Here is a 21,426-nt window from a genome sequence, read left to right on the forward strand (position 1 = left end):
AACTTATCCTGGGCCCGTTCAGAGAGGCCTGCAATCCATTACCTTTGCAGTCATTCAAATTACACCAAACATGATCAAGCACCGAATGTTGTATTTGTGAAGTTCATGTAATGTGATTCCTTGCGATCACTTAATAGTATTTCTTGAAATGAGTGAGTTAATTAGAGAATTAATGAGTATGGAAAACATTTAAACAGCTACATTTGTTAAATACAATACTGTAACATGTTTTGTTTTTTTCTTTTAAATACAGTCCAGGTTTTTGGCTGCAGCGAATCTTAGCATGAATGACGATTTGGCAGCAAAAACATTTGACAAAAGAACAAGTGTTACGTAGTCTTAAAGGCTTTGTATTGTAACTGATTGAAAGTGACTCATCCAACTGGAATTGTGGACTGAAACAATTTATTTTACAAATGCAATGACATGATGTGCCGTTTAATATGGTCGCAGCATCTACCCTCCTGCTGATTCAAACCCACGTGTGAATGTCGTCTAGCACACTCGTCACCTGGAGTGATATTAAAGACATTAACATTTCCATTGTTATCTGCCAGGGGTGAAATCGTGGGAAAAGGTCATTGCCCTCTAGACTGCTAACATAAGTCTGGAGACAAGGCAACTTTCTCATGTAAATCTTCTACTGCCCCTCTACAAGGTTACCGATGACGCTGCTGCTGACAATATCCCAGTCATGGAGGGAATGAATGGAGGTTTTGGTTCGTGGAGTCTGTTAGTTGTTCTCTTGGGTAAAAACAGGACAAACAATTTAGGGATAATCTGCCCTTCTCAATCATGCACAGGACACAACACAGTGTCTTTTGTGTGTGTGGCATGTGTTAATTACACTCGTACTGTAAGTCTACATCATTTATGAATGCTGTCTAATATGCCTTAATTTGCAATATCCATCTCTCAGTCTTACTCTCCCAGATAGAAAAAAACCACTACAAAGACGCAGCCATCCACATTGAGAAAAGACACGGGTCAGGGGGTGGGGTGAGGGGAAGATGTTGTTATTGTGTAGGACCTTTCTTCAGCCTTGCCTCATTTCTTACATATTCCACATTCCGTTTCAGACACTGACAGCTTAAAGAAGATCTTCCTCCGATGCTGGACTAGCATGTGCAAAATTTACCAAGGGGGTGTCAGGAATTTCAATCTTTGCTTCCAAAACAGACTGGCAGCCTAGGGGCCAAAGTGGGGAGTGAGCAGGATCCCAGACATCAGGGTTTTTTTGGGGGGGGTGGAACACTGCACTGGCAGTATTACCGTCTTCATTCTGACTACTCGGTCTCTTCGTTGGGGTTTGACATCTCTCTTTAGCGCAACATCTTCTGGTATGTAAAGCCCCATTGTCTTGTTAAGTTGAAGCCTTGGACGAGGATGCCAACAGTCTATAAACCAATGTTGCTTAATTTTGGGGAATTCTTGTGTGCGAGCACTAATAGTGGGAATGCCTGAGAAAAAAGTGAACAAGTGCAGCTCCTAAGGCAGGGACGGAGTGCAGGATTATGTTGGCTGCAACGATCACAGCAGCGCTGATCTATTTCATGGTGCAAAGCTCTGGAGTCTTGGCCCTCGGTACAGCATGCTGGGATGAACGCCTATCGCGAGCAGGGAGAAACAACAGCTGTGTGGGTGAGTTTGGCTGACACCTCTCCCGTTTAAACTGACTCATGGTATTGATAGAAAGCATGATGAGAGGATTGTAGATTCTAGGACTGCTGTTCTATGAGGTTGTTTCTTTCCTTAAGCCTCGTGTGTCAGAAGTCTCCACATGTTTTGTATATTTTACTTGGCAAAGAAAGTGGTTAAGATATCAATACGCACAAACAAAAATAGTATTTTCTGGGTATAGTATAGATGAAAATTTCAAGAGGCACAAATAATAGTAAAACATAATGATGCTTATTATATGGCTGAATATTATGTATCCACATGCAGAGAGCCACAGTGTGCAGTGATCACTTTTTTACATGCAAGCTTCTGTGTGCAGGAAAGAAAAGTGTTTATTTTATTTAGTCAATTCTTACGTATCAATTTTAAGTGGATTACCATAACCTGAAGTTTATGTCAGTGTATCTGAATTGTTTTTAAAAGAAAAACAAGTTTATATGTCTTTTAATTTCAGCAACAGACTTTTGATAATTCTCATAAACCTTCTCCTTTCCATGTGGCTATGCACTAAAACAGACTTGATACTGTGAACTATTATTACAACTACTGTAGAACTATTCTGTCTATTCTGTCTTGGCATGGTGCTCAGGGATTTACCAAAAAAAACCTGCAAGTGAAATAAAACAGAACAAGTTGCTCACACAAGACGCACCACACCCCCATACCCCATAAAGTAAAAGCAGAGCAACAGAGGATATAGGTCAGCCTCTCCATAGTATAGGTCGCAAAGAGAACTTGGCTGAGCAGACAATACAATGCACTGTAGCAGAAGGTACAGTAAACTGGCCCGCGCTCGAGTGGGAGTATCTCAGGCTGAGCCCAAGTTTTTTGTGGGATGCCACAAGGACATCAGTGGAAGCTTACAGATGGTGATCGCTGACGCCCAAAATATTGTAGGGATGGCTGCTGTCATGCCAAAAAAAAAAAGATTATTATGCTTTACAACTACCTGTAATAATGTGATATTTTTCTAATTCCCAGAAAGAATTCCTAGAAATTCTCACCATCCTGTTGTCAAGGCCAAAGGTCATGGTCAGCAACAGAACATCTTTATTCAAGTTGGTTTAGTTATTTCTCTACTCCAGTAGGGTAGATACTTGCTGGAACTTGGCCGGATTTCAGTACAGCAAAGATGGCTATCCCAACTCAGAAACATATATTTCCTCCTAATGAAAATGGATTTGTCCTACTCAAGTCCCTTTTTGAGTTAACACCATGCTGTGCCAAGACCGCACTTACATCTCTGGTCCCTAGAGCAACATAAACCTGTGGTCCACACCCTAAAGGTTATGCAAGGCATTAGAGGCCCAGTACTGTAAGCTGTGTTCAATAAAATGACCCTACATTTCCAGTTATAGGAACTCAACATTTCCCTTACATGTATGTAGGGCTGGGTGTTATGGATATCATCTTTTAAAGTGGTATATGTAATTCCAATTTCCATTAACTCCATAGAGAATTCATACTGTATGGATCAAATAACCAGATGGGGAGGTCTAGTCACAATTCTTTATTACATTAATGCAGCAAGCCTGTAAATCCATCACAAAGATGTGTCTCATGATGCACATTGTCATATCGCCCAAACCTTCCTGTCGATATGCAATGTTGCTTATTGAGGTTTTTAACGATTTATCTCCAGCTCAAATACTCAACAAGCAGGGATGTTTTGATGAGCAACATGACTGCATTGGCTCACTCAATGAATCCAATAGCATCCAAAATGGCCACTCAAACTGCCTGATGAATGTTACCACAATATAAAGTGGGTAATCGATTCCCTTATTGATTGCCTTGTCTGCATTTGCAGCAACTGTTTTTGTGTGACTTTACTGCCAGATCCAAAAAGCACTTACTGATTTTAAAATGGAAAACGTTGGTTTGAAAGTTTTTCCCAATAACAGCCGATGAACTTAAGGTTCTAGGCCAAGAGTCGTGCTTGACCACCATGTGAACTTGTCAATTAATGATTCATCTGGATGCCTCCCTAGCAACTCAGCAACCGGTAGCCTCTTGGGGATCCCACGCCAGACATTTCATTATGTTGTTTGTCATGGCGTTTCTCATTGTTTTCTTCATTCCACAGAGTTAAGAGCGGTATCCATGGTTGCACATGACAGTGTCATTACCATGATAGACCAGCGCACCTATCAATAGTCATCCAGGAAGCAAACACAGATTTGGTTTCACTTCATAGTTTAGTTTGTGAAGATTTAATGGGTTCGAGAGCAAACTATATCTCTGTATTATGGTATCAGTGTTTCCAACAACTCGAATGGGCATCCCCCCCATTCCATTTACAAATGTAGACATGTTTTGCTGCTGTTCATCAGCACTATAGTGTGTAAATGTGGGTATGAAAGCAGAAACCTGTGAGAGAAAATAACACTAACGTCAGGAACCTTTCGCTTGATCTGATGCTTTATCTGGACAATTTTAGGGAAAATCACAGACTGGGGGACCTGAATATTTTATTGAAAAGAGTCAATAACATTCAATAAATCTGTGGTTGAAAAAATGTGGAAATACCTACAGTATTATATTTTATTCATATTTAGAGCTGCAAGGATCAGTCGATTAATTTATGAGTTCACAGAAAATTAATCAGCAACCTTTTTAAATAATAATTTAATAATTTCAAGTATTTTTCAAGCATAAATGGAAACTATTCTCTGGTTTCAGATCTCAAGTGAAAATATTTGCTGCTTTTCTTTGTTTTGTTTGACCAACAGTCCAAAAACCCAAAGATATTCAGTTTACGGTCATATAGGACATACAAATGGAAGACACCATCGTGGTTTCTGAGATCTTCTGAGTTTAATATTTCATAGAATAAATGCTTAATCGGGTAATTGAGGATACTCATTAATAAATGATGAAAATAATCTTTAGTTGCAGCACTAATAATACTGAATATTTATGGATATCAAATCCTGGTATAAATACACCAGAAATGAATGAATGTCAATTGTAGCTTGTAGCACTGCAGCTCATTTGCCGTTGAACATTAAGGAAAAGTTTCTACAAATATGGGGCTCTGGAATGACCTGTGCTGTGGTTTTAGGGCCTTAAAATGGAATTCATAAGATTAATGACAGCCATGTGATGCGTTATTTTTATTTTTTTTTGCAAAGCCTCACAGCCCTTCCTGATATTTGGCCATGGGAAAGCTATTCATCGGATGGACCTCGATGGGAAGAACCATAGAAGGCTCGTGGCCGGGGTGGGAAGCTCGATCCTGCTTGACTTTCATTTCAGAGAGGAAAGAGTTTACTGGGCCAACAAACACGCTGGGGTCATCTACAAAGCTTCAGTGAGAGGAGCACACAGACAGGTGATTATGTAACTACTCTGAAAGTTGTAGAGCACTTAGCTGGCACAAATAGATTCCAGTCCCTTTTAAACAAATGTATAGGATTCTACAGTAGATCCTTCTTAAAAAGGATCAAAATGACCAAAGCTCAAATCGTTGGATTCATAAATTGCTCTAGGGTTCAATTTTAATGTTTGTTTTCCAGAAATTGTACTCATCTGACAAGCATATCTCGGGCCTTGCAGTGGACTGGATTTGGAACCGTATATACTGGACAAGTGGAGAAAAGGGAAAAATCAAGACAATGGATATAAATGGGAAAAATGAAAAGACTCTTTTAAGGCACTTGACCCAACCAAGTTCAGTAAATGTCGACCCCACTAACAGGTAAACCATTCTGCAGTGCACTTTTATCTTTCTCGTAATGGCACTTTTGGGCAGATGCGGGATCCAGCTTGTCACACAGTTCAGATAGCATGCTACTTGTTTATCTGTAAATATTTCATCTCCCTCCATGGAGCATGACTGGCATAGAGCTATAAAAAGACTGACTCTCACACGCCATCAATCTCTGGTCAAACACAGATTCACCACCTGCTACCCTCAATTATACTGCCTTGTGGTCGAGTAGATTGACGGATCACTATTAAGACAGGCCCTAGTGCACACTAGTTACTAGTTATCATCATCTCATCACATGAGACTTGACACTGTACAACTTCAATAAACATATTACCCTTCTGTAGATAACAAAATACAAAATAAAATATGAAATTGAATAGTTTTTTTATAGTTTAGAAAGCCTACAATTTAGTTATTGCTACTGACTATTTTACCAATAAATATGATATCACGATTGTGCCTTTTCGAGGGCATATATAGCAAATTGCACCTCTCTTTAAATGTCATGTGAGTTCTGCCTCAAACACGAGAATATTTCTGAGGTAACAATCAAAATATGCAAAAAACACCATCTATATTTTCGCCCCTTAGCCCAAAGAGAATAATGGCAGGGAAGGATTTCTATTAGCATTTTTGGAATATTTCTCCATAATAATAAAATGCCAAGAGCATGTTTCAAATTACTTTTTAATTATTTTGCCAAATATGTCTGTGGGGTGTCTGGCAATTTATTAATCATTGCTATGATATGACTATGAGGGGAAAAAATATCATGAAACTACAGATTTGGAGACATTCCTGTTAGTATTCATATGGGGGTGAGAGAGGAGGAGGAATGCATAGCAGTGTTGGAGAGGTGCCGACCACGATGAAAGAACAGGTGTGAAGGTATATATCATATCTGTATAGCCACGCCATGACAAATCGACATATTCATATGAGAAATCGCCCAAAGAGCACCTCAGTTGAAGCAGCTAACTGGTTCTACTTGTACCCGAGTGTAGCGTAGGTGTATTATAAATTCAAAACCCCAGATTCAAATAAACAAATAAAGTGAGCGCCAGACAGTTGAATATTCACCACTGTCAATATGTATTTATATTGTATTATATCTTCATATCATTTCATTTTTCAATAACTCAAATCAGCATCAATAATCAACTCAAGAGGAAGAATTTAACCATCAAACGATGTATCACTCCCAACCGAAACTAATTAAATCTCAGTGCAAAACTAATATATTGCAGGTTTCTTTTTTGGCTGTCTGGTGGGATGACGTCTAGTATCCAGCGTTCTGATGTGACAGGACAGATGAAAACTACACTCATAAAGATAGCTGAACGACTGGAAGCACTGTCGATCGACCGAGAGGACAAAAGACTGTTCTGGGTTCAGTTTGGTCTACAAGGAGAAAGTGCCATCGCCTCTTGTGATTACAACGGCAACGTCCTGCACATCATAGATCAGCCCCTTTGGTGAGCATAGTGTTGTATTCTGATTACTTCTTTATCATCTTGTTTATGTTGGGGATAAAACACATGTGTTTCTGTCTTCTCTCGTCAGGTCTCAGTCCCTGGGGATATCAGTTTACCTGGAGCACTTGTACTACACTGATGCTGCAGCCCGCCTGATAAAACAAGTAAACAAGTACGCTGGTGGGGAGCCACTGAATGTTAACATAAAACAAATGGCCAAACCTCCAGTTGGTATCAAAGTGGTACATCCCCTCACCCAGCCAATGGCGGACTCCCAATCACCATTTCCAGGTTACACCTGAGCTTCGTCTTTTAAATCTCTTGCATCTCTCAATTGAATCGTCATTTATTTCAGCTGTTTCTCAAATGACTCTTTGGTAATGTATTACTGCTGACCCTTTCAAACAGGTTGTGACGAACAGAGTGGAAATTGCGTTAATGTTTGTTCCGGTCGAGCAGAGAAAGGGAAGTGCGGATGTAGTCAAGGATTCACTCTCAGCAAGCAAGGCACTCATTGTGAAGGTCGGTATCTAAGCCATTAAATCAATTAATTAAGAATTCCATCAGAGATATTTTTTGTCCAGTCAGTTTAGAAACAAGCCACAGCGCTGATTGCTTATTCTCAAAGTTGGAGGGATTCTCACAAGTTGCAGCCTGTTGCCTTTGACATACTCCTCCTGTGGCAACGCAGACAGTATGCCTTAAATGCCTTGCCAAAGCATGGCAAGGCATTTAAAGTTACCACCACTTTACTGCATTTGTCTGTAGATGTGAACGAATGCGCCCATTGGAACCATGGCTGTTCTCTCGGCTGTGAAAACATCCCGGGCTCCTTTTTCTGTACCTGCCCGAAAGGATATGCTCTCCTACCGGACAGGAAGACATGTGGAGGTATTAACATATGTGTTATTGTTATTAGTTTTACTAATTTTGAAAACAAATTATGTGAATTAATTTATAGCTTATTCTATCTATTCTAATAATCCCATCATAGTATTATTAGGAGTATCAACAAGTCAAGACATACAGAAAATAATATAGAATAATATAGGAAAGAAGTTGAATCGAACTAGCAGAAAATGTCACTGAGCACTAGCTGTTAATTGTGGAATGATAAGTTCACTGGTTACAAACTAAACACTTTCACTTGTGGCTTTTAAAAAAAATACACATCTGGATGATGTTGACACTATCTATAAAATTAGCTCAAACCCTTGATTGACGAGAACTGGCATTCATGTATTCAACATAATATGATCTGGCAGTTTTGTCCTTTATGTGACATTTTCACACAAGCTGTGCAGAATCCTTGTTCAGTGAAATAAGGAGATAAGAAAATGTAGGTTTTATTCAAAGAGTGGCAACACTTGCACTTTGTTTTGGCCAGCACAATAAAAGGAGCTCTGGTTTCAGATTGATCCTCTTCTTTATGTGGTGCTATGAAAGGTGGCATTTGTCCCCCAGACACTACTTTGACCCGACAGAGCTAATAAAAAGGCTGGGTCATATGCTAGGCATGCTAGACTAGACATATGTGAGCTGCCAATTGTGTGTTACTTGGGTCAAAACAGTGACACTTTGTCACTAAGGGTCTAGTTGTGCCGAGACTGAGGTGCTGTGTAAGGTAGCTGGGACTTCAGGGATATAGAAGTTAATAAAAGTTATTTTCAACCATTTCTTTTTAGGATTACAACACATCTGTTTACTAGCTTCGTTTAAAAATCATACAGATTATTGATTGTTTTACTAAATACTTTTCTACCTCAGTCTGTGTTTGGCAGACAACCCTTCATTTAGTGAAATAAACCAGTAAAAAGGACTTGGTGAGATTTGTTTATTACGGTATTCTAATTACTCCTACTTATTTTTTGACATCTACTTAAACCCTGACACCATAGTGTGACTGTCTACACAATGATTAACTTTACAACATACTAAAACACACATCCCAACCTCTTCTCTTCTAATCTCACAGCTATGAGGCCAAGAGAACAGGGATGGTTCACATACACAATGAGATTAGATGACGAGGTGACATTTGCAATAGGGAACATATCTGGTCAGCAGCTTTGTCTGTCTAAGCCGTTTAGCAGGCAAGCTTTGCCAAGGTCCAGAAGAAAACAAATGCATGCAGCCAAGTGGCAGGCCAGACAATGGAGCCGACAACATAGATTACATGGAAGAGTAGAAAGCCGGACTCCTCAGGATTTTTTGTTTTTTTTATTTCATTTAAAAGAAATAGAAGAAAATACCATTTTAAAAACAGCATTTTAATTTCCAGTTTATTGCGTTTATTTTAATAGAAGAACATTATATATCTTTCAGTTTTTTTCTTCTTTATATTATATTATATTATTAAAGTAAAGTTCTTCCTGCATATTTGCTCATAATGTATTCAAGTAATCTTCAAAGTACAGTGAAAGTCATGAATTTATATATTTTTGACTTTAATCAAACATGTGCCATAAAATAGTGCAAGCTAGTAGGCTAATACTTTTGCTTGTTAGTATTAGGGGGGAAATGAGCAGTCAGAGGCACAGCAAGAGACACTGTAACTATTTCACATCAGATTCATACCTGTATGGTCTGCCTCTGTATATGGCAGGTGCAGGACATCCCACACCCATGTGAGCTAACATCACATCACCACACTGTGTGTGGGCACTGACTGCATTCTTATCACACTTTCACCTGTTTTGATCGGGGTAGGCCCGACTTCATGAAGGGATTTCACTAAGAAGCTTGTTGTCCATCTGGCTGTTACATTCTACTACCTGCTGAATCCCAAAATAACTTGATTAACAAATTCCTGGACATTTAACATCCCTTTGATCTCTACATGACCCTTAGTTGTATAATAGAACATTTTTAAACTCGGCTTAATCTTTGATCTGGTTCTTTGATATTAACTCAACTACATTTCATTTGTCAGATTTGTATCATTATTGTTACAATAACAGCAGCTGAAGATATTGATTTTCTTTCCACAATCAGAGATCACACCGTGTGAAGGCAACATGACCAAGTGTGGCCACGGATGCCTGACTACAGACGAGGGTGCTGTCTGTGTGTGTCCCGAGGGATCTTTACTACAGGACGATGGACAAGCCTGTACTGGTAAGGGCTTTATTACAGCATATCAGCTGCTTATTCTGAAACCAAAATAAATATAATATTCAGGACTACACGCAATTACTAAGTTAAAAACCAATGTAATATTTGTATTTATCCCATCTGAGGGTTAAAATCTTTAGTGTTTAAGTTTTGAGAAATACACCCGTGTAGAAACCATTCTTTGGTTATCTCCCCAATGTAAGTGCGTTTAAGTTCTTATACTATAAACAAAGTAGAAATATAAATCTGGTAGAATAATATTAATAACTGCACTAATCTAAACTAAACTAAGCTATCCTGGGAATGATTTGCTGCTACTTTAACACCCATCATTGGTCCTTCATAATATTTGAACTACTATATTATTTCTAGCCAAAGTAGGCATTGAATCAAAGTGGTCAAACTGAAATGAGATGGATCAGAACACCAGATGACCTTTGCATTAATTACATATCATCTACGAAGAGAGAGTTGTATTCGAGGCTTTTATTTGGCTTCCTAAAGAGTTTGGATTCTTTCAAATTTGAGAGGTATTCCATAGCCAATGATTCACCAGCGTGGTGGACAGCTGCTGGTAAATGAAGCATTCATAGAAACACTTCCTTCCCCGACAACCAGGGTAAAGGTTGTTAACAAGAAAGCTGCCTTTCTAACTTGAATAAAAATTAAATACATAGCTTCAGTTTAATTCTCTTGTAAATGAGCAAGAGAAATAAGGAAAGAGCGAGTGTCCTACACTACATTCAAATGCTGTCTACGATGCTGAATAAGATATATGAAGTAGGATTATGAGAGAAAATGGGACCTCACTGTGATGAACACAAGCGTATCTGTGTGAGTGTGTGTAACACAGTTTGTTGCCGTCGCAGGATGCTTGTCTGCAGACAGAGGGGGCTGCAGTCAGCTCTGTACTACCATCACCCCTGGTAGGTGGCGGTGTGGCTGTCTGCCCGGCTACCAGCTCCACCAAGATGGCAAGCGATGCATTGCCTCCGGTGAGTCACACTATGGCAAAGCAGTCACCTGAGGCAGATAAGCCCACGCAGATAAACACTCCCGCTCCCTCTCCCTCTTTCTCCCTCTCTCTCCCTCTCTCTCTCTCTCTCTCTCTCTCTCTCTCTCTCTCTCTCTCTCTCTCTCTCTCTCTCTCTCTCTCTCTCTCTCTCTCTCTCTCTCTCTCTCTCTCTCTCTCTCTCTCTCTCTCTCTCTCTCTCTCTCTCTCTCGTTATGGTGCATTTTACTGCTAATCTTTCAAAAACACATTCTGTAATTTAAATGAGGTAAAAAATAAAAACAGTACATCGAGTCATAAAGTGTATTTGTTTTCTTCAGGACCGCCACCTTACCTACTGGTCGCCAATCTAGTGGATGTACTACAAATTAATCCTGATGGCACTGGGGATCAAACCCTTGTGAACGACCCCAGAGGAAGATTTGTAGCTTTGGACTATGACCCTGTCCAGAAACATGTAAGATGGAAAATCCTTTTATTGCTGTCTTTTCAGTTGTTGTTTTTCTCAATAGAAACATATTCAAATAGCAGAGTTTGTACTTGACTACCCTTAGGTAGTCAGATTCAGGATTTGGTGTAGACATCCAGAGACATCTAGTGGACAATCACTGTAATTTGATTTGATTCAGTGTTGAAATGAAATGTTCTTCTTTAAGTTTGCAGCAATACACGACATCTTAAAATGCTTTACTGCTCATCCAATTTATATACCAAATGCATTTTTTTCTCTGTATATTTTTGTATGCGTTTTGAAGGTGTACTTTGCTAGTACAAGTCAGAAGACTGTTGAACGGGTTGATCTGAACGGTGGGTCGAGAGATGTTCTTATCTCTGACGGTTTGGACTCTCCAGAAGGACTGGCCATTGACTGGGTCCACCGCAGGATGTACTGGACAGACACACGGTGTGTGGGGTTTGCACATGTTGAAGATTATTGATGAAAAGATTGTCTCATTCAGTGCTGGACATTCTACCTTGGCTATGTTTTGAATTATTATTATTTTTGTTTTGTTTTTTAGGGACACCACTTCATCCATGCTTTTGATACATAGATCAAATTAGATTTTGTGAATCAGTTTTGTTTTAATTAAACCTCAAACAAATCCACAGGGACCGTTTAACTGACATTTAAGAGTAAAGCTACATTTGGAGTTGTTTTTAATAGTATTTTTAAATAACAGTTAAGTAGGTTAGCATTATCAGAATGAATGATTTTTGTTTTCTCTTTTACACTCTTGTCTACTTTTATCCTCCAGCCAGTCCACTGTTGACTGCAGTAGCCTGGCTGGACTAAACAGAGAAACCATCGTAAGGAAAGGGCTGGAAAAACCAAGAGGAATCGCAGTTCATCCTTTGGCAAAGTGAGTGTGGCTTCATGTGTGTGTTTGTTCCAGAAATTCAAATTACAAACCGACTAAAACTAAGCTAGGGATTTCCATCTGCCTGCCATGCATATAGCATACGACACCTGGAGGTAATACATCTTCCCTGCTTAATTCACAATGCTCTTTTTTACTTTTTGAGGAAGTTGTTCTGGACTGATATAGGTGCCCAGCCTGTCGTGGAAAGTGCCTCTTTGGAAGGGAAAGACCGTGCCGTCATTGCTAGCACCAACCTTGTGTCACCAAGCGGCCTGACCATCGATTTCACAGAGGATCGTCTTTTCTGGTGTGACCAGAGGAGGGGCCTGGTGGAGACGTCTGCTCTGGATGGTTCAGATCGACGGGTCCTGATAGAGAACCAAGTAGGTGAGGCTTGTGTGACACATAAACACACACACATACAAGTACTCCGTTTTGATAGAAAGTTGGATTATAATATTGTTAGAAGAAATGCTGCTGAATCCAGTCGATGCTAACCTAGGCCTGACAAAGTGACTTAAACAGAGCTGAGACACCAAAACAAAGTAAAGCTTATCTGAATGAACTGAATTTAAGAGAATTATTTATTTTTTAAATCATGTGTCTCCAGTTGATTGCCTATGTGAAACATCACTCAAATATGAAGTCCCTATTTAACCAATGTTCTTGCAATCACAGCACCCACACAGAATATATCAACACAAGACATACAATAGTTCTCACCTTGAAACGCTTGGTGAACTCAAGTCTTCTCTCCCTCTATTCGGATTCCTTCAGGTCGACCTTTTGACCTTGCCGTATTTGAGGACAGGTTGTGGATATCTGATCGGGAGCACCCCCAGCTGAGGAGCATACACAAGCGGACTGGGAAAAACCTGCAACATATCCATGGCAACATGGTCCAACCAGCATCCATTGTGGTGGTTCATCCCCTTGCTAAACCAGGTACAGAGAGACAAACACGGTTAATTTCAGAGAGTCATTCATTCAGAAATTATATCCCTGAGGTTTGAAATACATTCTAACGCAACCATTAGCAAAGGAAGGGTTACAAAATGAAGCTGGAAGATTGTGCATTATGATAAGTGTATGCTTCTGTCTCTGTAAAAAAAACATTTATTATGCACATTTATAATAGATGGCCATTTCAATGTAAATCATTTGAGATCAATTCTCAGATATGTTTAGACCAGCAGCAACAAAAATGAAGGACTGCTCCTCAAACTGCCATTTTGCATCCTCATCTTCAGGGGCAAATGTTTGTCTTCACCTGAACGGAGGCTGTGCCCAGGTGTGTGAAAGCAAATTGGGATTCGCCCACTGCTCCTGTCTGTCACGCTACATCCTGTCAGCTGATGGAAAAAGCTGCCTGCCTGCCGATGCTTTTAATGCAACAGCAGGTGATTTATTTTAAGCTATGACGATGACGTAAAACAGACTAACCATGAATGCCTATGTTAACTATATGTCTTGATTGTGTAGAATCTGGAGACAGTGAGTCCACCGACTTAATGCCTCTCAAAAACAAACCATTTAACGACGACAGCACACCCCTGACAACACCTGGTCTTTCAACTGATAAAGCGGAGGCTGATCCGGACTCTGATGTAGGCACTCAGCCAACTCTCTTCACAGACAAGATGGTTTCAGGTAACGGCGAGACAAATACTATTGGTAGTTCTTCCCACTCAAGATCTTACTCTAACTTAATGTTATGATTCCATATGTCCCCTTCTCCGTCAGACCAGCATGAGTGTTACTCGCGTCGCTGTGATGTAAACGCACAGTGTCTGCTGAGTGCCGGCAGCCCAACCTGTCTATGTCTCGAAGGTTTCACAGGTGATGGACAGTTGTGTGTGGGTACGTATTAATGTTCCTGTTCTAGAAAGGTTTCTCGGGACAAAGTAGCATGCCTGAAGAAGGTTTATGGGATCACATCTGAAACAGTGACTTTTATCTCATTTAAAGTGGCAGAGTTTCAAATTGTACATTTTAGTATAGGTGACAGCGCCGGAAACAAAGCAGAATTGAGTTTTAGATGTGAGATTCCACTGAGCGGCTGCTCTGGAAGCAAACATAGTCCCACTATTTAATGGCATGACCTCAGGCCAAAATGCCAAAAAGGAAAATCAAATAAAGTAACCACACCAGTTTAACGGCTTGCTACGTTTGTCTGTATGCAGCTGTCCAGAGGTCATTCGTCACCTCGCTAAGTAACCATAAAGACAACACTTTCCTCAATGTTCCAGAGAAGTGCAGGCCTAATTATGGAGACATTATCTATCATTCTTCTGTCCAATGTTAGATTACAAATGAAAGCTTATTTTGATGAGCTGGTTACAAATGTATACATACAATTATAAACGTGTTACTCAGAATACTGTGCAATGTTCAGCTTCCTCTTCTGTTGTTTTAGATATCGACGAGTGTGAACGGGGAATGCACAAATGTGACAAAAATGCAGAATGCCAAAATGCCTTGGGAAAATATCTCTGCAAGTGCCCTGCTGGATACCATGGCAATGGGAATACATGTCAAGGTGCGTCTTGATTAGAATATATAAAAAAACTGTGACTCTACGGGAAGTGTATTTGCTCTTGCAACTGATCATATTTAAATTGGTGAGACAGTGGAGGCTTGTATCCAGTATGAATACAATATATCAAAAGAACTAACACTAGTACATATATCATTACTGGGATGTAATATAATCCCCTTGTTTTCCATGTATTACCTCAAAGGGGGACTAGTATTCAAAATATCAGAACAGTGCCATACTGTATATTTGGCTAATTCAGTGAATGTATTTCCATATTCCTCTTTCAGAGTTGAAGACCACATCGCCATGGGTGACGACTGGTAGCCCTGCTGATGTCACCACCCAGCACCACAACAGCAACTCAGTAGAGAGTTGCCCCTCCACCCATGAGTCCTTCTGTCTGTACCAGGGTGTCTGCTTCTACTATCCTGAAATGGAGTCCTATGCCTGCAAGTAAATATCTCCTCATCTGACATCTGATCTCCAACTTTGAGTTTGCTGGTACCTTGTGTTCGGAGTTGATATAAGTAAATGACGCTTGCTTTCACAAAATAACATCATTTGATCGTCTGTTTTGTAGTTAATTACAACCATTGAAAATCATGTACGTACAGCAGCTCACGCAGCATGAAAATGTTAAATCTAGTTAAAGATACACTATAAATGGGCGGGACTTAACAAAGCATCAAAATAGTTTGAGAGTTTACAATGGCTGGTTGCACTCAAACTGTAATCAGGAGATTATTTAAGTGTTCTGTGTAAAGCTGCAGTCATATCAGGGTGACGTTTGAGAATACCTCCGGCACCTCACATTGCAGGTCTCTTTTATCTGCCCATCTCCCATGTTATTCACTACAGTGGACAAACAGTAGGTGTCACTATTGTCCCATGAGAAAATCCATGATCTCAGGATAAAGTGGCTACAGGACAGAGGTTTTAAATTTGACCTTTTTTCATATTTATACACATGCAACAAAAAACTATCTACGTCTATCTACTAAGGGGACTCGGGAACATTTGGTGGATCTTTAATGAAATAATAATATCAGCTCTAACGGAGGCTATACAAGAGACATTTAAATCTATTTTATAATTTGAATACCTCGTTCCAGCTAGCATATTCTTAACAAAAAGTTTGCAACACGTATTTTGCTGTTCATTTTGTGATTTCTAAAATCTAAAGCATTCAATAAGTGCAGTCAGCCAAGATCAAACAGAACATTTGCTCATAATGTATTGGAAATTGTTTTTAAATAATTTGCATTGCTTTGTGTTTAATGCGTCACATGCAATTGACCCACTAAGTATAGATATTCAAAGTATACTGTATTAGTTGATCAATGATAGGCCCTTTTAACAGCATCCGATTTGACCTGTCACAGCAGGGTGACATGTCATCATAATGGAACAGGACCATAATTTATGTTATTAATTACACCTTTATCCTGCAATGACATGGCTGCTGCAAAAAGGGCCTATATATTGTGACCATGAACTGTATAATTATGCTGTTTGTCTTTTCTCCTGTTGCAGTTGTGTATCAGGCTACATGGGGGAGCGTTGTCAATTCAGTGACCTGGAGTGGTGGGAGCTTCAGCAGGCTGAGGAGGAGAAGAAGAGGAACGTGGTCATTGCAGCCTGCATGGTGGCCTTCGTCTCACTGCTCTCCATCACTGCATGCGTCACCTACTGTTACGGGTGAGAGGAGACACAGAGGAGATGTGGTGAATGAGGGTCAAGGCAGACAAATCTGGAATGTAAAAATGTCAAAGGGAGAAGGAGGAAAGGGAGGAGTGAACAGGAGTCAAAGGAGGACGAAAGTAGAGACACGAGAAAATAAATAAATGGCAAGGCATAATGAAGGAAGGACGGGTGAAGCCGAAAGTAACAGGTAAAAAAAGAAAATACTGGAAGGAGAAAGATAAAAATTACAGGGAAAAAGCAAAGCAGGGACAAAGGCTGGAAGAATAGAAAGAAAGAAGAAGCCAAGACATAATTTGCTCAAAACTATTCTATAATAAATTCCACAGGTGGATATCCCAAAGAATAGTATGATGCAAAAAAAAGCTGTCTGGATATAGTGAGGTACCGGTACTAATCCCAAAATTATTCCATTTACAATGTATTTTTATAGAAACAGTACATGTGGGAGCCCTGTAATTGGATTCATAGGCTTCTCCACCCTAATAGTTCAAAGAAATCGGGGGATAGTTCTGTTAGGCGTTATCCACAAGTATTTTAATGGTCGATGCATTGCAATAATGTCTTATATCATAAGTAGTGTCGTATTTAGTCTTCTGGAAACTGGAAGCATAGGGCAGGACAGACAGCCAATGGGGAGCTGCAGCAGCAATGAATGAGCTGACAGCATTTATAGGTGTCTATCAAACCCAGGATGGCATGAGCCGTGTAATGTCTGTGTCTCAGCACGACAGCAGGGGGTCAGGGAGCAGATCACACGTGGAACGAATGGTATCATGCAACCCTGGTTAGCTGAGTGAGGAGCATACGTAAACTACACACTGCGACCCCTCCTCCCTTTTATTTCCACCTGAGCCGTTTCTAAGTAGCTGATTTGTTTTACGGTTGTTTCGCTGGCTTATGGATAAGGCTGTTGGCATTCTCCACTCTTTTGACTCACAAAGCACATCCCTCCCCTCCACCTATACCACAGCCTAACGCTTGCACTCTCGGTTCCCCTGTGGAAGTGGCACACTTTCAATTACATGCTTGGTTTAGCTTGTTCTACAGCAATTACACATAAAAATAGGTCATTTCTCAGCTACAAAATGGAGCCGGTGAGGTATGACCCCGGTGGAAACGCTACATGGCCGCCAATAGCTGTGCCTCAAATTGCCTTCTGCACTTGACTGCAAGTGCACTTGCAGAAGAAACTCAACCACCAAACTCAAAAACTGCTCAACACACACACACACACACACACACACACACACACACACACACACACACACACACACACACACACACACACACACACACACACACACACACACACACACACACACACACACACACACACACACACACACACACACACACACACACACACACACACACTATAATACAGTAGACCGTGATATGGGCTAAAGAACACAATTTGCTTCTCATGCTGTGGTTTTTTAGGCTCAAACATGCAAACCAATACACTAAAAGACACAACAACACTTGGGGTAGTTTATCTCTCAGGTTCAGACCATCAGGTCAATATATATATATATATATATATATATATATATATATATATATATATATATATATATATAAAATGGTATGTTGGTAATTGCACATTGACAAATATGCTTTTTGTCTAGCTCCACGTAGGCTTACATCACGGCAAAATTACCTGGTGACGCCGATCTGCGTAACCATAGTAACTGACTCTTGCCTGCGTGAGCACAGCAAGAGAAGAGAGGCAACAGTGCTGCAAGAGGTCTACTCTGAGCAGCAAGTCACTGAAAGGGTCTGAGAAGCCTGAGGCTATTCATAAAACATTCCGGGTTGTAGCCTTGGACACTGTATTTCTTTGGCCGGAAATTTCTCCGCACCTCCCTTGGTTTTGTCTTATCCATTTTCCATTTCCTTTTTTTCCCCCAAATGTGCTGTTTCATGAAGGCACTGAGCCAAAAGAGGAGGGAGTTATAGATGTGACTGGGCCCACCCAGTGTCTACCTGTTTTATGGGACACCTGCCAGACGGCCAGTCCACCCCTCGTCACTGACAGAACACTGACTGAAAAACTATTTATAATGAATGTGTTTTTGCAATATGTACACTGTGTGTTTGGAGTTAAAGGGACAGGTCATGAAACTGTTAGCAGGTCAATTTTCCTTCAATGTTGAATTTGAACGTCTAATTTCTCTGTGTGGGCAACATATATCAAGCATATACTTCTCTGTGAATATATTTTACTTATATATACTTATATATGTAATATTTACATGTTAATTTATATTTTGAGTGTATTTGAGAAACGTGATTTAAGGATGAATTACATTAGTGCCTGCTTCCTTTTACTGTCTTCTATTCAGAACTAGAAAATTCTTCCACAAACAGCCCTCAGTGGATGATGTGAGTGAGACCAGCGTGACAGATGAGAGCATGTCAGAGATCACCACTACCAGTGTACCTCGGGTAAGAGCACCATCACCAAACTGTCATAAATACACCTTTAAGTAAAGGAAGTCATCCAGAGAACCAGAGACAAAATCTGAAAATCAATACATAATCAATTTGGAAGAGTTAAATCCAACCAAACATGTATACACGCAGACTCAAAATCAACTTGGTTGACAACATAATAAATGCAGCTAAAATGTTCATAAAAAAATCTTAATGAATCACTGTATGAACCAGCAGTTCTACATGGTGGCAGAAGATGGCGCTGGAGGAATGGTGGTCCCTGCTATGGGTTGTCCCAGGAGAGCTGTCTGTCCATCCTGCTCTTCAGAAACAGGTAGTTGAATCTGACAGAAACACCCTGGCATTTACCTTTGCAGATTGACCTCCTTCTTTATCTTACTCAGTAACACATATACTGTGATATTTTGTTTGCAATTTAATTTCTGAATGATGATGTTTTTCTGCCAGGTGACCACCCTGTGTCTGAAGAGTCGGGGAAATTGTTCCAACACAACAGAGGGTACGAGTGTTCCATGGTGTCAGCTGTCGCCATAGAGACCACACAACCCAATGGCGATTGCTCAAGTCCGTCACTGTCGAGCTCATATAGTTTTACATCTTTCAAGCCACCACTCCTCTCCCAGAGTCTCAGCCCAGAGTCCCCTGCCTCCTAGTTAACCAGAGAGACACAGAGACACAGCTGTACAGTTACAACACACACTGATGTGCTGATGTGCCAACTGCAAATTAAGAGTTTCCACGAAACCAGTTACCGACCTAAAGGTTATTTGTTACATTTTTCTATAAACATGTATCATGTGCTACTCTAATCTGTAGATTTCTATCACACGCACAATTTATTAATGCCACACCAGTTCATGAAAGCTATCCTGAACACGAGTATGTGGAAGCGTTACCCAGAATAAATCATTTGGTGTTCAGGAAATGACTGATATTACAAGATGGAGTGATGGCAATGCATTTGAGAAAAGGCATTGGCTAGGTAGCATGAGAGGGGAAAGAGTGTGCAGAAAGTCAAACTGCACCAATGTGATGCAAGGCAAAACAAAACTAGTTAACACAACAAGATGGTTATGTTAACTGAAGCATGGAGCTGAGCACCAACAACAATGACGTTTTATATTATGTCCCATTTTCTAAAATACAGTACTCTTTCCATGGCTAGCATTTATCTGATTCATTGTAGCTGAAAATAGCATCTATTCTATGTTTTTCTTACGAAGTTCTAAAGTAGATCTAAATATTTTATCATATTATCAAGTGTTGAAAAGTTAATGAAGGCAAAAATACAGAAAAAAAAATATTTGTTTTGAAAACAAATGAAAAGAAGTACCACTTCTCAGGGTATTATGTGCCATCTAAGACAAATATCTTGATTATGTCTACCATAAAGCATAAATACTAGGACGTACATTTTATTTTCAACTCAAGTTAGTTTTGTTTATATAGCTCAAAAGCACTAACTTACTGAATGTGTTTTGCACCACATGCATTTGCTTTGCTCAGGATGGGGTTGCTGACCAAAATAGTTGCACTCCAGGGTGTTTAAATATTTGTATGTATTTCAGCTACTAGTGAAACATTGATGTTTGCCATTACCCTTCTGAAAGGATCTCAATCCTCACATCAAATGGTGTAAATGTACTAAAGAAAACAAGGTTTCTGTCGTGACAACTGATATGTCTGCATGCATGTTTCATCTGCTGAATATCCTTCTCAAATCGCTTGGATTGAGCTGGTGCAGGAAAGCATAAGTATAGAATAACTGCTTGCTTGTGTTATAAAGGGATGAGCTTTGGTTTGTTGTATATAAATCACTTTTATGTTTCCCCATTTGTTCTATATGTAGCCTAGTTGTATGTAAGAGGTTTTCCTGAAAGGGTATTGTATTGTAAACTCCATGAGGGGCTTTGTTTGGCACAGAGTGACATTTGACTTAGAAATTCAGTGTCGAGCTGAGTAAAATTATTTTTTACACATATTGGGAATCAGCTCAAATGAACAAAATATAATGTAATTCTTAAAAAAACAGCAAATGAACCATATGCATGTGCCTGATATTATCTAGCCAAGCATGACAGCTAGAATGTCAGTGCATTAACTAAACCCAGCTTGACAAATGTGGTTTTGACAATTGTATATTTATTTTTATACAAAATATCTTTGTTTACTTGTGCTAGAGTTCCATTTATATCTATGCTTTTACAAATAAGGGGAGGGTACGATGAGCTGGACTGCTAATTAACTGAATGTTGATCAACTGAATTGGGTAGCTTTGCTTGGAGAGGAAAGGTGTCTTGTTATTGAATTCTGTCTCATTTCTTTGCAGTATGATTTGATATCTAATCAAGCTCAGAAAATGGTAATAT

At 39.8% G+C, this 21,426-nt stretch overlaps 1 protein-coding gene across 1 annotated transcript; it reads left to right on the forward strand.

The window, feature by feature from the left end:
• Positions 1-1,116: 1,116 nt before the first annotated feature.
• egf (epidermal growth factor) lies at positions 1,117-20,358 on the forward strand. The gene is made up of 23 exons (XM_084009137.1): positions 1,117-1,641; positions 4,815-5,014; positions 5,199-5,380; positions 6,643-6,870; positions 6,959-7,161; positions 7,279-7,392; positions 7,639-7,761; positions 9,865-9,987; positions 10,854-10,979; positions 11,317-11,453; positions 11,752-11,900; positions 12,253-12,357; positions 12,521-12,744; positions 13,135-13,302; positions 13,608-13,757; positions 13,840-14,007; positions 14,101-14,217; positions 14,774-14,896; positions 15,184-15,349; positions 16,430-16,594; positions 18,946-19,048; positions 19,274-19,370; positions 19,505-20,358. Exons 1-23 carry the CDS (start codon positions 1,515-1,517, stop codon positions 19,708-19,710), a joined length of 3,504 nt encoding a protein of 1,167 aa, XP_083865263.1. The 5' UTR covers positions 1,117-1,514; the 3' UTR covers positions 19,711-20,358.
• Positions 20,359-21,426: the final 1,068 nt, after the last annotated feature.

The sequence above is a fragment of the Eutrigla gurnardus genome (assembly GCF_963514095.1).
Source record: "Eutrigla gurnardus genome assembly, chromosome: 5".
Classification (NCBI taxonomy): Eukaryota; Metazoa; Chordata; class Actinopteri; order Perciformes; family Triglidae; genus Eutrigla; species Eutrigla gurnardus.

Coding starts and splice junctions, on each gene's coding strand:
- egf (XM_084009137.1), top strand. CDS start 1,515: ATGTTGGCTGCAACGATCACAGCAGCGCTGATCTATTTCATGGTGCAA. Junction 7,162..7,278: donor CTCCCAATCACCATTTCCAG/GTTACACCTGAG, acceptor CCTTTCAAACAG/GTTGTGACGAACAGAGTGGA. Junction 12,358..12,520: donor GCAGTTCATCCTTTGGCAAA/GTGAGTGTGGCT, acceptor TTACTTTTTGAG/GAAGTTGTTCTGGACTGATA.